Genomic DNA, 20317 nt, shown 5'->3' with positions numbered 1-20317 from the left:
TCTAAAAACTGCAGGGTTGAGATTCTCCACCAGTTCTCACTAATCTTAGTTATCAGTTCTTAATGTGTCGGTCAGAATTGAGATCTTTTTTACGATCAGTTGGCTATATTCAGTTAGATTGGTGGTACCCGGAGGTATGTTGCCATCTTTAAGTTTATAAGGATATACCTTGATGGTGTCTTTGTTTTAGTTGGATGTTAATTCACTTTGAGTAATCTTTTTTATTTCATCTGTATCTGGTTCAGGTTTTAGCACATCATCTTGTCAGTATGTTTGAGTCAGTTATTGACTTCCCTCCTCCCTACTGTCTCCACCCAGGTGGAGCAATGCTCGGAAATAATACCTTTGGTCACTTTTTGTTGGATAATTTTCTCAAGTAAGAACTTGTGTCAATAGTTTTTTCAGCTGTGAAAAAAAATAAATAAATAAAAAAAGAACTTCCAATTATTTTCTTATATTAGTTTTATAGACAAAGCTCTTGACTGAACTTAAAACCACATCCTTGAGCTGGTGTCTGCTATGCAATTGCAATTGTTATTCAAAAGAGCAGCTAAACGTGACTTATTTTAGAGAAATTTCTTTCAAGGAAGTTTTTGCAACAAATCAATTTATAATAATGAAGTAACTCAAGCTTTTTTACTGGCATTTTAAGTATTTCAACCATCTGTCTCTACAACTCCTAAGTTTTTCAAACACAAACTCACAATAAAGCGAGTGGCTTTAACTTATTCTAGTTACTGCTTCATTTGGTGAGTAAACATCCATATGGAGAGAAAGATATGTAATGAAATGCGGCATTATAGGCTGACAGTAACACTATATACGTAGATAAACATGTGGGTGGACAAAGCACAAACACATACTGTACGTTTAACTCCTGAGTTAAAGGAGCTCTAGAGTTCAGTCGGCATCACAATCCAAAAGATTACTTCATATTTCCGAAACACAATTTTCTGCTAAAGGTATGGGAGTTTTTTTATGTATTAATTAATTTTTAATGAAGCTTGAGTTCTTATCTTGAGCCAACAGCATTAAATTGTATGAACTCTCTATATAACCTTTTAACCTTTGAAAAATAATACCACACATACAGTATACTTAAGACACAACCTGCCTCAAGCACGTCATTATAAATCATTAAATCAACAATGTGAATATGACACAACGGACAAAAAAAGCAGAAACAATTTTGCCATAACAATAAAAGCTTCTTAACATTGTGTTTTATTTTAATACCAGATCATACTTGTAGATACAATTTTTTATGAGAAAATGATCATTTTTACTTGTTTGCTAGTGTAACGGAGTTAAAAATGTATAATTCCACTTGACATCAATATGCACACATTGCATTGAATCAAGTTTATCCCAGAGTCATTGAATGCCTCACCCCTGTGAACGTGGGACGTGCACCCGGAAGACAGCTGTAGTTCTGACCATGCTGTCTTCTGGTGAGTAGCAAAGGCCTTGAGCTCCGGTTTTATTTTTATTATTTACTTTAAACTTATAATTAATGGGTGATTTTTATTGATTTTTATGTTTTCAGTGTAAGATATGTGTGTGTGTATGCAGAAGCAAGGACTGACTGTTTTAATTTTATGCCAGGATTTCGCCAATAAAAACTGTGTTGGCCAAAAGTGACGTGGTCTTAATTAAGAACTTAACACAACGCATTGAGAAGAGTACAGACCGCTACACTAGAGTTGCACATACAAGACATAAAATGCAAGAGTATCAAACTACTAGATTAACTATTTCAAGCTAAACATTGAACAAATTATCATTTAAAACTACTGTAGTTAACTTGGATTCTGTTTAAGAATTGAGACAGTCTAAAGAGCTTTCCTTTTTAGAATCTATCTTTGGTCAAGTGTGCACTATCGAACTGTTTCCCGTGTCTAACCCCTTGTTCAATGTCTTGGGAGTAAATATTGAACTCCAATGAAGCAATTTAATATTCAAGATCTATACCGACACCTGCTCCTTCGCCTAAACATTTAGTGGAGTTGCAAGCTTCCCAGTCCCAGCTCAGGGCTTTCTCTGCACTACCAGCCATGCTTCCCTCCTCTCCTCCTGTCATGGGAGAGGAACACTGAGAAAGATAAGACCGCTTCAAAGACACACACAGATAAAGGGTACGCATGTGCACACACATGCAGTACAAGCAGGCGTTCACAGCCTATAGCTTGAAAGAGGCATGGTCGATGCATCATTTAATGTAGTGGCATGCATGAGGGTTATGTCTCATGGTTGTATCTAACTACGCTTGCATTAATGCCACAAAAGTAAACATTATCATTAAGGAAGAGAGAGACACATACATGGAGACAGACTACCTGCGGGTACAACATGGACCAAGAGTTGACCTTGACAAATGTCTGTCTTTTTTATAGCTTTTATAACTTATGGAACAAATTTCCTAAGGACCTGGAAAACATGTCAACTTTATGTATATTTAAAAATGCTTTAAAATCATATTTTTTTACCAATCTTAATGTACAGTATATATCATGTATTTGTTGGTGTAATGAAAATGTGTCTTCAATTCACTTCGACTTTATTTATATAGTGCCAATTATAACAAAAGTCATCTCAAAGCCCATTGAAAATACAGAATTTGTAATAAAAAAGGAAAAAAACCAACAAATCCACATGGACAAGCATAAGCGACAGTGGGAAGAAAAAACTCTCTTCTAATAGTTTTTCTTTTAACAGTAAGAAATCTCCAGCAGTCTTGATGTACCATTTTATGCAATGTTTCTGTATATTTTTAACTGTCTTTATTTTTCTGTTCTGTATTTTATTTTATTTTCTTTTACCTTTATTTAACCAGGAAAGTCTCACTGAAATTACTAATTTCTTTTTCAAGAGAGTCCTGGAAGCACTTAGGTCTAGGGGACTTGCTCAAGATCCCACAGTGGATTTGAACCCGCAACCCTCCGGTTACAACCCCATAAGCAACCACCACAGTGGAAGCTAATGAGGATCCAATAAACAAATAAACAAATGAATAAATGAAGCTGTGATTTATGTGTAAGATCAAATGTATAGTGACATATAAATTATGTTAAAGATGGGCTTCAGTCTTTCTTCCATCATAGATGAAACAATCGACATACTAGCTCAATCAGTAAGTAACCTGTCATACCAAGGTCAATGCTTGGAGATGTCCTCGACAAGGCTAACATGCTAAGTAGGAATGTTTGTTATTAGCTTTTTGCCGATATTCAATTTGCCAATATTGTCTAACATAAAATTTCCGATTTACGATATGAAACAATGCAGACCCAATCCCTACCATCAACCTCATTTTTGGTCACATAATTTATATCTCAAAGAAATAACAGGTCCAGCCTACCTTTAATGTGATGCCCCAGTGGACAAATTCCAAAAATTAAACATCAGTGTAAAATAAGAATACTTATGCAACTTTAGTTTTGGAAAAAGTGGCATTTTCATGTTTAAAATCTCATCTCAAACAACAGCACAAATCTGTTTTTCATAATAAGTGGGGAAACCGATACAGATGTTAAGCAACAGTATTGTGCATCTCTAATGCTAACCATAAAATTAATCTAAATGTGCAACAACGACAAAGTCAGAGTTACTATAAAAGGTTCCACACCACAATATGCACATGGTTTTGATCATTCCAGCTGCATCTCATGCTAAAGAAGTGCTTTGTAGAGCAAAAAATGAAAACTGTCCCTAATTACCATGAATCGTGAAGTGAGAAAAAAAAAAAAAAACATAATTGAGAAATATCCCAGCTGGTTTTCTTTCTCCTTTGACTCTAGATATTCAAATGGTTTTTTTCTGATGTTTTCAAATTGCGATTTAGAGGTCATTGTTGCCAAAGACTGCAATCTGTTCCCCAGATGAGCTCCACTCCTGTCTCCTCCCATCCCCACTCCCCCTTCTCTAAGGTGTATCTCTCTATCTCTCTGCTAACGTCCTGTAATGATCTGTGGCATGTTGGGAGGAAAAACCAGGAGAGAAGCTTATTATATGCACTGCTTTATAGTGCCTTTGTTGTTGTTGTTGCTATAGTAACTTTATTGTGGTACAAAATGCAATAATATACTGCTATTCTTATTGAGATTTATAAATATATATATATATAAATACAGACTGCTTTGTATATGCTTTTGTGTGTCTATATACGTGTGTGTGTGTGTGCGTGTTTGGGTGGGGGGTGGTGGTGTTGGGATGGGGGGGGGGGACTATTTAATTAGCTGAGAGCCCAATAGACCACTCTCCATTTCTCTATGTTTAACACTAAACGAGGGAATGACATGTTACTGATACCAACAACAAGGGATAATTTATGCACAAATGAATCCGTCTGCTGTATTTACATTTGTCCTCTGTAGACACGCTGACAATGACAGCCAAACAATACAAAAGTACAAGCTTTAATGTTTGCTTGTGACATTTATAGTGAATTCACAGCATCAAATCACTACAAAGGTTTTGTTTATTTACGGCTTCTCACTAATGAAACATTAAGAAATTATAATTAAAATAAAACTCTGATCAGGTTAATACTCAATCTACATAAAAAGGATTTTGTCTTATTGACCTCTAAGGAAGGGATTGTACTAGAAAAAGCAGCATCGTGCCAGTTGTTGGTGTTCTAAATAGTTGCTAATGTTGAGCTCAGAAGAAGTTTGTTTAAAATGGGCGACAATGTGATGTTAGATGAGCTAAACAGACGTTATCCCTGTGTAGGAAGTTAAACATGGGACTCTGTGGGTTTCTCCTGGAGAATAATCGAAGTTAGTAAATATAAATTATTACAGTTATGTAAACTTATTGTCTATTTATATTCCTATATTAAAAAATAATCACATCTCTTATAGTGTGTTTTCACCTGTTTTTGTCATTTCCTGCTGGTAACTCCTGATTATTTGAGCAAACGGGGCCTAATGTAACAATGTATGATTTAAAAGGACCATAACAGCTACTAGACCTCTGCACCACATCTTTTTTTAAATTTTTTTTTTTACTTTTGCTAATTATTTTTTCTATATGTCACATGTGCAGTCACTACTAAAGTTAAAAATATCTATCTCCAGGGATTGATATTTACATGTAAGTTGCTATGATAAACACAATGTTCATCAAAAATATTCCATTCATAATTAGAAAATAATGAAATTTCAATTTACAAATGATGGCATGGATAAGGAAATTCACTTCTTTGTATTTATTTACTTGGATTACAAAGGAGCTGAGAAGTAATTGCACTATTTTCTAATAAGTTACTGTGTTTACCATAAACTGTTAGTGATGGGGGCCAGCTCATAATATTTTGAATAATTTTACCAACAGTTCTGTAGTATTAGTAGTAGTATAATAAGTATTGTTTTTACTTCACTGGTGTTTATGTTATGTTTAAATTCACCAAGTCATTCTAAAAATACAATACATAAAGATGTATTTTAGAATTTGATATATTTTAGCTAATAAACATTGTCAACATCCCATTGTGGATATGGACTACATGTGTGCAAATGCTCTTTCCTAATACAATATCTTTTCAGTGCAGAGACATTTTCATGGACCAAGAGTTAATCTTTACAAATGTCTGTCTTTTTTTTAATAGCTTTTAACTTATGGATCAAATTTCCTAGGGACCTGGAAGACATGTCAACTTTATGCATATTTAAAAATGCTTTAAAATCATATTTTTACCAATCTTAATGTACAGTATATATCATGTATTTGTTGGTGTAATGAAAATGTGTCTTCAATTCAATTCGACTTCATTTATATAGCGCCAATTACAACAAGTCATCTCAAAGCACTTTCCAAATATAAAATTTGTAATAAAAAACAAAAACCCAACAAATCCACATGAACAAGCATAAGCGACAGAAGGAAGAAAAAACTCCCTTCTAACAGTTTTTCTTTTAACAGTAAGAAATCTCCAGCAGTCTTTTTTTTAACCTTTATTTAACCAGGAAAGTCTCACTGAAATTAATAATCTCTTTTTTAATCAGATACACAGTATGTTGTGTACTTAATACTAAGTTAGTGCCTCTGATCATTGCGTTGCACATGAAAATAATGACATTAAAATTGAAAGCACAACCAAACTAACACAATATAGTTTTCTTTAGGATCTGTATTGATCAATTGATTCAGGTTCACCAGTGTTGAGGGAAATTGCTAAAGTTAAGTGATTATTACATTTGGAATTGTACCTCAGTGTGTCTTCAAGTTTGGCTATTTTCCTTTTCAACTCTGATTTTTCATTCTCTGCTTCACTGTGGGCCACCTGAACCTGAGACAAGGACAGAGAGTGAAAAATGCACATAAGTGACTGAGTGAGTGCAAAAGAAGACGCCATCAAACATCACTCAGGAAAAGTCTGCTGTCTGTGACCTCGCGCATCTGGTCTTGTCTCTGTTGCTGATCACCCCATCAGATGCACCATCAGTGTATATCAGCCTGCTTAGAGGCCTCTCATTCGAGATCTATAGCAGCCATATGGGCTCCAGACACAGAAACTCTCCTTCACGTGTCTAATTTAGGACTGCACACCATTGAAAAGTGGAATCTTGTGACAGAAATAAAAGAAAAACACTACTCTTTCAGTTTTTTAATCTTCTGTCACCTTGCAGTAAGACGGACAAAAAAAAGAAAAAGGCTTAGAAAAACACAAGTTGATTACAAGGACGGAACAAAATAACAGACTTCAAAACCAAAAGTACTGAGAGAGGCCTAATTTAAATTCTCCCTGACCCTTCAAAAACACAAAAGCTGTTCTAAGTTCTTGCAGGTGTATCGATGACAGGAGCATATGGATGCCAGCCTACACACGCACACGCACACACACACGCACACACACACACACACACACACACACACACGTACGTTATAGTTGTAGCACTTTTAAGATGACCCAGCTGCAGTAAAGCCTTTAAACTTGATCTTTCCTTCAGAAGTCTGGCCTGGTCTGATCATTAATGACAATCTCTGTACTTTAGCTTTATGGCTGCTCTTTGACTTAAAAAAGCCTTTTAAAAGTATAGGTGTGGGTTTTAGTGCCAATTAAACAAACATTTAGGAAAGAAAAAAAGATGATTTAACAATTACATTAAAACTGTATCAAATCTACCTTTCACAATTTTATCTAACAAGTCACAATTTCATGTGACTTGTTAGTTACACTTAATAATGAAATTAGTCTTTCCTTTTTGCCCTTCCACCTTTACATTCACCCATTAATTACAGCCATAGTTTTATGAGACTAAAATGTAAAACTTCACAAAGGAAAAAAAAAACGAGGACCACAAGAAACACATGCCTGCAGGCTTTGATCTGACCACATTCATCTGGGTTAGGGCTGATTGAATGTAATGACAAAAAAGGAACAGAAGGAGTTTATAAAACAGCACTACCTTTTTCTCATAGCTCATTTGATATTCATTTTTCTCTTGCAGAAACTTCATCTCCTGGTCCTAAAAACAGAGTAAGCATGGCTGAATCAATCTCGCTTTGCACACATACTATAATTAAGTCGTGTTACAAGCTATTCTACAGTGTTAAAAATATTCAAGGCATATAGGTTAAAGGATGTATAAGCAACATCAAATGGGCACACGTATTTAATAAGCCTGTGCACACATAATTGAAACTTACCCGAACTTGTTGTTGTCTCCGATAATCATTTTCCTGAAGCTGCTGCTTTAGCTGGGCAACTGTTTTCTCAAATTCCTCCATCACCTCAGAGGCCTGAAGGAAAGTTTGTACTATTAATCATGTTATCAAAAACGGAAGGCCACAACAATGGAGGATGTTTTGACCTTAGCAGCGGACAGCGCATGCTCCTGATGTAGGTGGCTCACGTCTGTCTCGTACTTGACACAGAGTTTCTGTATGTTCTGCTCGTGCTGCTCACTCTGCTGCTCCTTCTCTTTCTGCAGACTCACAGTCCTTTACACATTGAAAAAACCTGCTTCAAAATGCAATTCAGGATTTCTGAAATGCACTAATTTTCTTTTAAATAATAGTTTCTATTAGGTGTGTAAGAAAAAATTGTTTTCACGAAAGCTCAGGCTTGATCACCCTGTAGCTGGCCACCTCTGATGAAGGTGTCTAGTATTAAAAAAGGCTGAAACACCCCCTGATTCAAAGGAACACTACTGATGATGCATCCCAAAAGCTCCCACGCCACTCTTAAACGATTATCCTCATGTGACTACCATCTTTTGGCACAAAGGACAGTTTAACAACATGTTTAAGGATTCTACTTGTTCTCGCAAGTTAGAAAAAAAAAAGAAATAAAGTATTTCATACCATTTTGTACTTGTAAAGGTACATTTGTATTTATCATTGATATCGCAATACATTGTGTCGCATATCGTATTGTTTAGTATCGAGATATATCATGTCGTGACATGCCAATCATGAATTGCATCGTATCGTCAGAATAATGGCAAAGCACATCCTCAGTTTCTATGTAATTACATAATAAATAATAATAAAAGTCACCACTCAGCAACACAGGAGCCAGATTGTTACTATGAATCCCTAAAATAAACATTGTGCAACTTCCAGGGAATTCTAATAGAATAGGTAAAGGTCAATAATAGTCTTTTACCGTCTTTTTGCTTCCTGCAGTTCAGCAGTAATGGATGCAATTTGAATTTCCAAGTGAGCCTTTGCTTGTGTCACTTTGTGAAGCTCAGCATTGCTCTTCTCTAACTTCACCGCCTGCTGCTTTACACGCAGCTCCAGCTCCTGCATTGTTTGTTCCTGGACCACAAGAATGATAATTAACCACAAACAACCAAAGGACAATTCTAATTGATGTGAGACAGAGTCACTTGACTTCACTGTTTTAATGTGAATCAAAAACCAACATTACAGAAAGACATTCATTGTAGAAGTTATGACCCCCTTGGGCTCTACATAAGAACAATGAAACTGTTTTAATGATTTCAATAGCTGCAATGTGGAGGTGGAGAAATCCCCTTTTATTTGACTAAAAGGGACTTTAGCAGCATTTTTAAACCTTGAGGTTGCCTGGAATGTGTAAAAAAAATTACTGATTAGAAATGTATATTCAAATGTTTTAATCATTCTTATTTTTCAAATCAAAATATAAATTCATTTCAAATAAAACTAAGAAAATAAAATATAGTATAAAAAATTCTGAGCTGGCACATCTTGTCACTTTGTACAGGAATCCTGGCTACTTTGTTATACTTTGTAACAAATACAAACTTGATCAAAAAGCAAAAAAAGAAGAAAAAAAAATATTTGGGGTCGCCAGAAATATGCGATATGAAAAATTGGGGTCGCGATCCAAAAAAGTTGGAAACCACTGGACAATAGCATGCAAAAATTAACTTAAACAACATTTGCAAGTATTGAACACATAAGTGGTGACTTTAAAGCAACTGTACAAAATAATTAAAAGCTAGAGAGAAGTGAAAATAAATGTTGAGCTAGAAAACAATAAGAAAACTACAAAGATAGATTAACAGTTATACATACACACACATATACAGACATGAATGTGCATACAGGAAACTTTCAATTTGTTCCCAAAGATCTAAAAAGCTTACATCTAATCCCTACACTACAGGGCTCTTCAACTGGACCATGCCACGACCCCGCTGGATTTTTTAGGGTCATGCCTGCAACGTCTTAGAGAGCAAAAAGCTATTTTTTAACACAAAGTTTCTAAAGGCAAAGTGAGGCACAAAGCTTTGTTTTATTTTCATGGAAATAGAGACTGTGGTATTTAAAGTTTTAAAATTGTAACTATTGGTAATCGGCTCCATCATTTCACTGCAGGAATGAGACAGGTTAGTTACATCCACTGATGATTTGTTGCTGCAATAGTAATGGTATTGTGAGACACTCAACAGGATTACTATTGCAACAACCTATCATCAGCAGGTTAAATCTAACCTGTCTCAAGGCCGTCTAAACGCAGCTCACGTTCTATTAAATAGAGAACAGTTGCTTCAAAGTCTGATTTTCAGACCATGGAGACGCCACTATGCGTCAACCTAACCACTAGGAACGAAGCCCAAAACCCGGCAGGCAGACCTGCTAATAATGTATCATGTTTTTCTGCAGTCTGTGCCTTCTCCTCGCCCTTCTCTCTCTTCTCTCTTTCAAGTGTCTTGATGCTGGAGCTGACATTTCCTGATCTGTGGTTCACGGCTCAACTAGTCTGGGACACTCTGATGTTCTATCTCTCTATCCTGTTCTGTTCTCCTCTTCCAGTCCATTAATCCCAACCAGTCGAAGCAGATGATTGCCACCCCTGAACCTGGTTCAACTGGAGATTTAAAATATACAAAAGGGAGTTTTTTTCTTCCCACTGTCGCTTGTTCATGTGGATTTGTTGGATTTTTTCCTTTTTATTGTGAATTTTTTTTATTTTGATAGTGCTTTGAGATGACTTTTGTTGTAATTAGCGCTATATAAATGAAGTTGAATTTAACTGAATTTACAATTATATTTAAACTATCTGTATTTACAGTATTGCAGTAAAGCTGTTTGAGATAATACGCCCCTCATTTTCATGCTGTCCATGCAGCGACCAGCTGCATGAACACTGTTATTTCAGTGTTACTGAATTCCAAGTGTCAAAAACACAATCAGGGAACAGGTTTTTAATAAAAACAATGATCAAAGTCCAGCTGATGGAGACAGCTTCTTCTTGCACTTTTTAGATTAAAGGAAATGTCACTTCAATCTGTCTGTTTGTCTGTGTGTGTGTGTGTGTGTGTGTGTGTGTGTGTGTGTGTGTGTGTGTGTGTGTGTGTGTGTGTGTGTGTGTGTGTGTGTGTGTGTGTGTGTGTGTGCTTTGTAAGCATGGAATGCGGTGTGGGCAGACAGATAAAGGCGATGATGGGGAGCTGATTAAAGATGGAGTGTGCAAGTTGATCTAAATGATGACAGCGGCTGGCGATAACAGAAGGTGGAATGACAGGTGGGAAGAGTGTGTTTGAAAAGAGTGTGTGAGCAGTGCGAGACGGAGAATCTTGGCTTCGTGTAAACAGTGCAGGGTGTAAAGAAAAGGAACAAGAGGCCTGTGTTGTTCTGAGAAGCATGCTGACACTTAGCGCTCTGGCAGCAGATGAGAAGACGCGTCTGCGCTGAAACTGGACTTGGCACACCTGGACACGCTCCGTGGGAGGAATTAGGATCTTTGATTGAGTGTTTAAGATGAATTACTTGGTGTAAAGTGCAGAAAAAGCTCCATTATGAACTTTCTAGATGCTCAAAGATTTCAAGTTGAATAATTCTTTGATTTTAAACAGAAAAGACAAGTGGAAGATGGACGGACGGTGTTTGAATAAAACCAGCAAAAAAATTAAAGTTGTTAACAGATCTATGAAGAGAGATTGATTGATGCCTTTATTATTTAATAAAGGAATAAACCAATCTCAACATCAGTGTGGGAAGTGACGTTAAATTAAGAAAAATGGTCAATGCAAAATTAATTGTTATGGGTCATTTCATTTATTCTCTGTGTGTGGTAATATACTTAATACTTGTAATTTAAGGTGAAAAATTAATTTGGGAAAAGCATCCAATTTTTAATGCCAATTATAGATACCTGGAGAAGTTTCTTTGGACCACCCATGTATAATGTCAGGAAATGTGTAAATTCAACTTCAACTTGTTTTATCAATATATCAACAATATTGGTAAAATGTTAAAAAGAGATTTATGACAGCCCACAGAAGCATTTAACTGGATGTGTGGAAATGTGAAGTACTTAATGTGCTGTCATTAACTGTGTCTAAAAGCTCATGAATTATTTCAATCCCCTTTAAAACACACACATAAAAAAACAAGAAAATGTTGACATCTGAAGGTTTGGCACAAAGATGCTAATCCCAGACTAAAAAGTTCAAGAGCAGCACACCTGAGATTAGGTCCCCTTTGAACATTTTACCCTCAGAATGTGTGTAGGTCAAGCTCAACTCACAGCTGGAGGGCAGCTAATTGACAATGACAGACGGCTCTTTTCATTTTCTTGGACCTTGTCTGCCCTTAATTATTAAAAAGGGGGCCTTACAGAGCTGCACCATCCACTGTTTGAGGCCTCTTAAATGTGCTCCTGTTGACAGATTAAGGCCAAAGGCGGTGTGTGTGTGTGTGTGTGTGTGGGTACATGTGCATTTGTGCGTACATGCATTGAGCATGGTGCCCATGAATGCTGATTTTGATGACAACACCTTTTTATAAGGCAGTGCATTGAATTGGCCTTTGTTGCTGATAATCCCAAATGAAATTTGTGCAATCTCATTTCAAGTTAAACTCCTTTCATATTGCATCAAAGAAAGGCCATGCTTGAAAAGTGTGTATATGTGTGAGCGCATGCTTGTATGTGTGTGTATGCCCTTTATGTGTGTGTGTATACATATATATATACTGTATATATATATACACACACACAAATATATACATATATGTGTGTGTGTGTGTACATAATTAAGGATAAGGTATTATTAAAAACCCACAGAATATCAAGGTACAATGAAATATAGATATAGATAGATAGATAGATAGATAGATAGATAGATAGATAGATAGATAGATAGATAGATAGATAGATAGATAGATAGATAGAAAGACAAACATTGACATAACAGATGATAATTATGTCAGCATTTGAACCAGCAAACCCACACATGGTTGCTGCTGTACTCACAGTTGCCTGAGATCGAGCATTGTGTTCTGACTCCAGTTTAGCTAATCTCAAATTGGTGTTCTCCAAGAGATCCTGGATGTCTCTGGCATGTTTCTTCTGTAATTCAAACTTCTGCTGTTCCATCTCTGTTACCGCAGCATGAAGCTGCAAAAGCAGAGAACAAACGCGCACCAGTAAAAAAAAAAATGTATGGAAAATTCCAACCTCATTCTCAGTGAATCGTAAACCGGCTCTTATTGTGCACTAGCATATATTTTAGTGTTGTTAATTAGCATGACACCATGCCAAACAGAATCAATGATATTTAGTGAAATACATTCAATGGTCAACCACATGTTAACGGTGAAATAAGGTTGATCTTTTGACCTGTTATGGTTTGTTAATCAGTTTATGAAGCAAACATGCAAAGGTAAAAATGATTAGCTTTAAAAGGCTTTGCCATGACAAAAGGGGTGCGGTAAATAAACACTTGCATGATTTGAACCGATGCTCTCGTCCAGTGGTTCTCAAAATTTTTTGGCTCAAGTACCCCCTTTCTCTTATTTCGGAATCCAAGTACAACATTTTACTATAGAGTATAACGATGGAATGAATGAGCAATAACACACATTTTAAAGATTTTTTAAATAAGTGGAATAAACAGTATAAACTGCCTCCTGAATAAATTTATTTCTATAGTTTTTATCATTTCCAATCATCTCCCTCCTGGTGTGGGACTAAGATGGACCCTTGTATTTTCAGTCAAGATAATTTCTATCATAATTTTTTGTGTTTTTGTGTCATTTTTGTGTGTTTTTGGTGTCATTTTCTGTGTTTTGTTGTTATCTGTTGTTTTTATTATTAAGTATATTTTTCGCTTATTTTGTCTGTTCTTGTCGTTTTGTGAGTTGCTGGTAATATTTAGTAAGATTATAATTTTAAACAAAAAATGAATATAAAACTCCATATTTTCAATGCTTTAATTTGTTAATTTTCCACTCTTTCTCTCTCAAATACTCCTTGTAGTGCAATCGCGTACCCCCATTTGGGAAACACTGCTCTAGTCATAGTTTCAAAGTGTCAACCTTACACCAACCATGCAAGGCTGGATCTCATAAGCACTTTTGTGTGTTTTCCAATAGAAAACAATATACTTTTATATTTAGTTTGGAAAAGGGACTCAAAAAACAATCTATATTTTGCTCATTAAACCAACTATACAACTTATGAGCAATAACATTTAAAAAGGAAAAATTTAAAAAAAAAACATTAAGTAATATCGCATACTAGAGTTAACTTTCAAAAGTTAGTAAATGACTCATGTGTATCAAATTATTGAAGTCTCTTCCAAATATAGAATAACTGCTTATTTATGAGGGTGAAGTTGTATTTTACTGTGAGAAAATCATTTTACAGCTTTGCTCAAGACTTTCCAGAATCTCAAAGGAGAGCATACATTTAATTGACTTTCAACGATGGATAAAGACAGCAAAAAAAAGAAAATCGGATTGTAAAGGCAATTATCCATCCCACATAGCATTAAAACCCCCAGAGAAGCTGTAGATCCACGTGAATGACAGTAGAGCAAATCTCTTAAACTAATGCACAGGCTTCCTCTGGCCCAGGGCTGCACACACTGTGTTTAGCTACAGAACACACACACCTTCTTCTCCCACTCGTTTTTTAGACAGTCAGTGCTCCGATCTGACATCTTCCTGAGCTCGGCTATCTGGTTCTCTTTGCTCTCAGAGATGACCTGGGATTGCTGCAGCACACTTTGTACTGTGGGAGAGAACAGAAACACAAAGAGGGCAGTTAGGCCTTGCCCTCGGGCTATGAGCAAACAGACTCACAAACACACACTCGTGCTTAAAGATGTGAAATGAAATCAATACCAGTAATGACTTTGTTTGCATAAAATTACTCATTGTGCCTCATTTTTCCCACGTTTTAAAGGAAAAACGTGAATTGGTGTCAAAACGTGTTAAGTAGCTCATAATAGAGAACATCATAAAGTCTAATCATGATGAGATTAAGCTGCCCAGCTGGAACATGTCTCTCTGCACCACTACACCCTCCTGTGAACTTCAATACTCAGGCTTTTTACTTGGAGTGTTCAGCGACACAAGTGTAAACATTTCTCAGCAAATGCTTGAAATTCATGTATCTCTTACCTTTACGTTCGAGTTTACGGATCATCTCCTCTGAATCTTTCAGCTTGACCTGGTACATGCTTTTCATTTCCTTCATTTCACCATTTTTACGTTCCAGAATCTGAAAAACAAGAGCATGTATTTCATTCTGAAAAAAAACTAAACAATTGTTTTCACACAAAGAATATCACCTACAGCTGTAGAGAAAGGTAGATTAGTATGGGTAACCTAGGGTGGACACCAGAATCTCACAGAAGAACAATAAAACAAAATAAAGTTTTATTTTAATATGTTTTAAGGAACAGAAGAATGGGTGCATTTATTCTTAAAATGTAATAAAATATGCAAATCTGACATATGATTTATTTCCTACACCAAGGAGGTACGGTAATATTTTCACCAGGCTTATTTGTTTGTTTGTCTGTTAACAGAGTAAGAGCAAAAGTACTTAACTGGTTTTGACAACATTTTCACCAAAGAGAGACTTGAATTACATTTTGGAGGGGATTCGGATACTCATTCTGGATTAGTCTTGAAAATTGAAAAATCCAAATTTCTCATTATTGGCGAAATTTCAATTATGCATATCTCAGTTCGGAATTGGCCGATCTTTATGAAATTTGACTCAGTTATGTTGAGTTGGTTCCTCAATTACCCCACCAAGTTTCAACTAGATCATACCCGGATTGCACATTTCATCGCAATTTAAATAGAAATGAGGGTGTCTTTACATTTTGACCTTATGTATCATTATTAATGGGGATAGACAATTATTACAACCCTTTAAAGTGTGAATGATCGTGGAACCATGATCAGAATCACTGATCTAGATAACTGTGATATCTGGCAAAAAGGATATTTGGTGTTTTGGCAGAGGTTTGCACTATCCGAGTGCTCTTGTTTTAACTGTGATTGTAATGAGTTGGTTTGTTCTAAGGCTTTCTGCAGAACTACTGGGTACATAAAGAATTCATCAAATTGTGGTGTGTAATTTTAGGTGTGATGGAAAGTTGGAGATCAGTGATAAAATGAAAACAAGTTCACATGAACCCTAAATTGGATATCATGCCCGCAAGCATGGGTGTCCCGATGCAACTTTTTCACTTTCGATTGGATACCGATATCACAACTTTTGTTATCGGCCGATACCGTAATTGATCTGATGTTGGCATGGATCATACATACTGTTCTTATGTATTTTGTATTTTAGAATGTTGAAAAAGGCATGATCAAGTGATATAACTCAAACACAGAACAACAGTGAACAACAGTAGTTATGAGAGTAAATGACCAATTTATTAATAACTAATGGGTTAGATACATTTTACACTTAAACAGAAGAATATTGTACATTTGAATAGCATAAATTAGAAGAAAACAAAAGATCCTGAAAAACAACCTTAACAACTCTAATGAATATTATAGCGTAGATTTCAGATGCAGATATATAATATTATACTCTTTTTTTTCTTTTCTTTCTTTATTGCTGATAAGGACCGATATCTGATAACAATATCAGTGGCTGCTCCTAACAAATTTCTCAGGGGGGCAACTGTTCTGATGATGACTAAGGTGACCCATTACATGGGGAAATTAATAGGCAGCAAGACAATTGCCATATATTGTTATTTTCTGGTCAGCTTAAATAGCAAAACCCAATGTAACGACTACAGGGAAAAATTACATCCAGGAGTGTTAAATCAATAAAATTAACTTGTATATGTATGTATATATGAAAGTATGTTAGTTTAAAAAGAGTCATGTGTATATGTAATGTACAATGAACTCGGAATAAACAATCAATCAATCAAATCAATAAGAGAGATAAACACAATCAGTTTACCTTAAAATATCTTTGAACATGGACTGATACCCTTGCTTTACCTTTGGTGGGGCGTCGACCTGATAAAGAAACCGCCGATGATCAATATCGGATCAGCATACCCTTATCCGTAAGTATACTGTACGTGAATGATGAAAAAAAATATGAAGCCTACATATGAGCTGCTAGAATGTTCTGGATCATCACTGTATGCAGCCTTTCTGTTTGGATATTTTTCTCACTGAAACAATGGTCCATCACTATTGTGTCATATTAGGCTTCTCTCTGACCATCCCCACATACACAACACGAAATGAACAGTAAAAGAGGTGATTATTTTTCCACGGACCCCAAAAGCCTGTATGATACTTTAGCATTATGTTCATTTTAGGTGCACCTTTTAGCCAAGCCTGTCATCCTCTCTGAGAGAAAGGACAAGGGAGATGAAAGGAGAATAGGGCAAAGTTCATAAAACATTTAGGGATACCACATTTTTCCATTTCACTACCCCAGAGAAAAGGTTGTGCTTTTTAGGGTTACTAAACAAGGCAATGGCATAGTGTCTGCAGGGAGAGAGTACATCAGATGGTGAGAAATGACAGCTTTTAGAGAACTGAATTTAGCTTTTTAATAGACATCCTAATGCAGAAGAAATCCTGTGTTCTGTGGGATGTCTGTATCCAAGGTTATCAGTGAACAGACAAAACTGAACACAAAGGAAAGAGAAAATCTGAAGTCAACACATTGGTAAACTTACATCTTAACACCAGAAAGGATCACAATTCACAACATACACTGAGCTACATAGGGTTAAGTAGATTATCTTTACTAGTGTGACTGTGCTTGTTCTTCACCCTGTTTTCCTTATCTACACACACAACTAAACCACAACCATTAGCATCCAACACTGGGGCTTGTCCACTCATTACCTTCTTAATTTGAAGCAGGGGACACACACTGTAGTGGCCTTTAGGTGGCCAAGCCTTCATTAATGGGTAGACTAATTCAAACTAAACCAGCGTATCCTTCCTTCTTGTCAAAGTGTTCATTATATCACTTTACTTTGAAGCTATTAGGGGAAATATTGCGTTAATTTTTGAGAACATTTAATTGGACATAACTCGCAATATGTATCCAATTAAAGCGTAAGAGAGAACGAGCTGTCATCCTGTCTCTTGTCAAATACAAAGAAGCAATGAACATCTTTAACAGTTAAGAAAAATTGAGTGTTTTCCCCCTCACAGTTATTTTAAAAGCTTCTGTGGCAGCAAAGAAAAAGTCATACGGAGGACATGACAGATCCCAGGTGTTTGATCTGCAGTTGATTTGACGGGCACCCGGTGTGAAATCAACTAACAGTACTTTTATTTTTAACAGTTGACAGAAAGCTTTGAAGGGATGGTTTTCTTTTTTTGGTTGGATAGAGTGCTTAGAAGAAAAAAAAATCCTCCTTTTGCTTTTCATTAGCAACCAAACCATGGAACCAGGATCAGTGATGGGCACAATATCTTAGTGTAAAGTTTCATTAGTTTATAAGATGTTGACTGTTCAGTAATTTTATCCAGAAATACATTTAGTTCTATTGTAGTGTTTATTATTCCAATAGCTATTAAGTGTGAATTGTATTCACTAGGGAGTTTCATATATATACTGTCAAAAACAAAGCCCTTTCTTAAGGTAAAAACAAAGAATGGTCTAAAAATAAACCTGCAAAGCGTGGTGGTTTGCTGGTTTTGCCATTTGCTACATTAAATTCCATCATTTGATATATAAATACTGTATATATACCAGTAGATATCAAAAAGCCTTTGCAGTTATTCTTAAGTTAGAAATACTGTCCATGAAGTAGCCAATCATTAATATTCATTGTTAATATTTTTAGTGGAGCAACATTATTAGGGGGTTATGCAAACATTTTACTGCACTGTCAACAAAGTAAGTGTAGTCAACTCTTTCGGTGGCGAAGATCTGTTAGCTGCTGTCTGTTGGAATCCCATTTTGCATTAATGTAAACAACTGTGATTTTTCTTTACAGCACAAACATTCTGAAATACTTTATATTTAAGTGCCATTGATGAGGGGTACAACAAGCTTAGCAACCCAAATACATTGTAAATGAGTTAAACTAATGAAATCATAACATAGCAATAATTTCAAATGCCTTCCTTTTTTTAAAAAAAGTAAAATTTTCTCTGTAAAAAGCTTAGATTTGATCGAAACTCATTTCAAGACAACCTGGGAAAGTCATATAGAATCGTTATAAACAGTGGTGCACAATTACAAATGCACACCACATCACATGTTGTGATGCAGATTAGCACATGTATGATTTAAGGATTTATAGAAGTGAATGAGGGGAGCCGGACCCTAAATGAGAGCGGTTTTGTTTTGGTTTTTAAACCACATGCGATTGGTCATTACATGTAGGTCTGCACGTAGTCAGTACAGTACATAGCCAAAGGTGTAGCCATGGGAATATAACAAACAAGGCACTTTAACTTTGATACAGCTATAGTAATGTAGCCCAATTTTAGCCTTACTTTTTCAACATCTGCATCATGTCTCTGCTGCATCTTTAGCTTCTCCTCCTGGTACTTGGCCTCCAGGATTTTCATCTTCATCTCTGCCTGCAAACAGTGTGAATAACAATAACAACTCATTCAACTTCTGCTTTTGAATCCATACATGAAATAAAGAAAACATTGTATTGACAAATTAAAAAAAAGGAAGAAGAGCCTAATCACAGTTTGTCCAACAGTGAGATTTTAACATAGTAAACATTCAGTGAAATAGGATACATGATTGCTACAAACATGATATAGAAAAAATATAGATAGTACACAAGCAGCTAATGTCTAAACCACATCAAGATTGAAATTGGTGTAAATGTAGCCATTGTTTTTGCAATTAGCATTCGGTTCCTCTCACTGCTTGGAAGAAATTGTTTTGGTAACACTGTACTTGAAGTTTTATCCATAAGGCTGACATTACGCTGTCCTTATCTGTCATTAGCATGAATATGGTGTCATGAAAGCTGTCATTAAGTGTTGTTCGCTAAATTATGACACCTTTGGCATTTTATGGTTTAGGTGGAGGGATCTAGTGGGGTTAGGATTAGAGTTAAGGTTAGGTGTTAAGGTTAAAGTTAGAGTTAGGGTTTGGTGTTAGGGTAACAAACGGTTAAGGTTAGGCTAACAAACGACACTTATGAATTTGGGTTAGGGTTGGGAATTCCAATTCCAATGGATGTTCGAGGTTACTATTTTGATATTTGAGAATTGTTCTTACTTCATTCTTAGAGTGGTATCAGGCATTTCTTCACCAGCGAAAATGGACAGTGATTTGTTTGATGCCGATTTAGTTCTTATTACTTTCCCTGTAATATGATGTCACTCAGAGACATAAAATACTGGACATATTCAGGAGTTTCCGTGGAAAGCCACAACATCAACATCCACCATTGTTTTGGCACAACTTTCAATCCGTGAAAACACCAGAAATGTCACTTTGACAGTGTTTTTTCGGTGGCAAACTGGCATTAGTACAGGATGAGAACAACTTTTGAATGAGAACAAGTACAATTTAAAAAATGTACATTATTAGAGATCACTTAGACAAATTACATCAGGTTTATGCTGAGTGAAAGTATGAGGAAGGCAACTAAGATGG

General features: G+C 35.8%; 1 protein-coding gene across 7 annotated transcripts in view; it reads right to left on the bottom strand.

Moving 5' to 3' along the window:
- cep112 (centrosomal protein 112) overlaps nucleotides 1-20317 on the bottom strand; it is a 141962-nt gene that overhangs the window by 102230 nt on the left and 19415 nt on the right. For all 7 annotated transcript variants that reach the window (XR_003674630.1, XR_003674631.1, XM_028455099.1 and 4 more), the window contains 9 exons: nucleotides 19189-19275; nucleotides 14848-14947; nucleotides 14337-14455; nucleotides 12695-12838; nucleotides 8612-8766; nucleotides 7815-7944; nucleotides 7651-7743; nucleotides 7410-7469; nucleotides 6210-6289 (listed from right to left, as the gene is read on the bottom strand). Coding sequence is in view for 5 of the 7 variants with exons in the window: in XM_028455099.1 (XP_028310900.1) it covers nucleotides 6210-6289; nucleotides 7410-7469; nucleotides 7651-7743; nucleotides 7815-7944; nucleotides 8612-8766; nucleotides 12695-12838; nucleotides 14337-14455; nucleotides 14848-14947; nucleotides 19189-19275 (968 nt within the window). In the remaining 2 variants the exon portion in view is untranslated. The remainder of the gene's footprint in view (nucleotides 1-6209; nucleotides 6290-7409; nucleotides 7470-7650; nucleotides 7744-7814; nucleotides 7945-8611; nucleotides 8767-12694; nucleotides 12839-14336; nucleotides 14456-14847; nucleotides 14948-19188; nucleotides 19276-20317) is intronic.

This window comes from Gouania willdenowi, chromosome 8 (genome assembly GCF_900634775.1).
Source record: "Gouania willdenowi chromosome 8, fGouWil2.1, whole genome shotgun sequence".
In the NCBI taxonomy this organism is placed as follows: domain Eukaryota; kingdom Metazoa; phylum Chordata; class Actinopteri; order Blenniiformes; family Gobiesocidae; genus Gouania; species Gouania willdenowi.
Note: the sequence above shows the minus strand (reverse complement) of the source record. Positions and strands in the feature narration are given on the sequence as shown.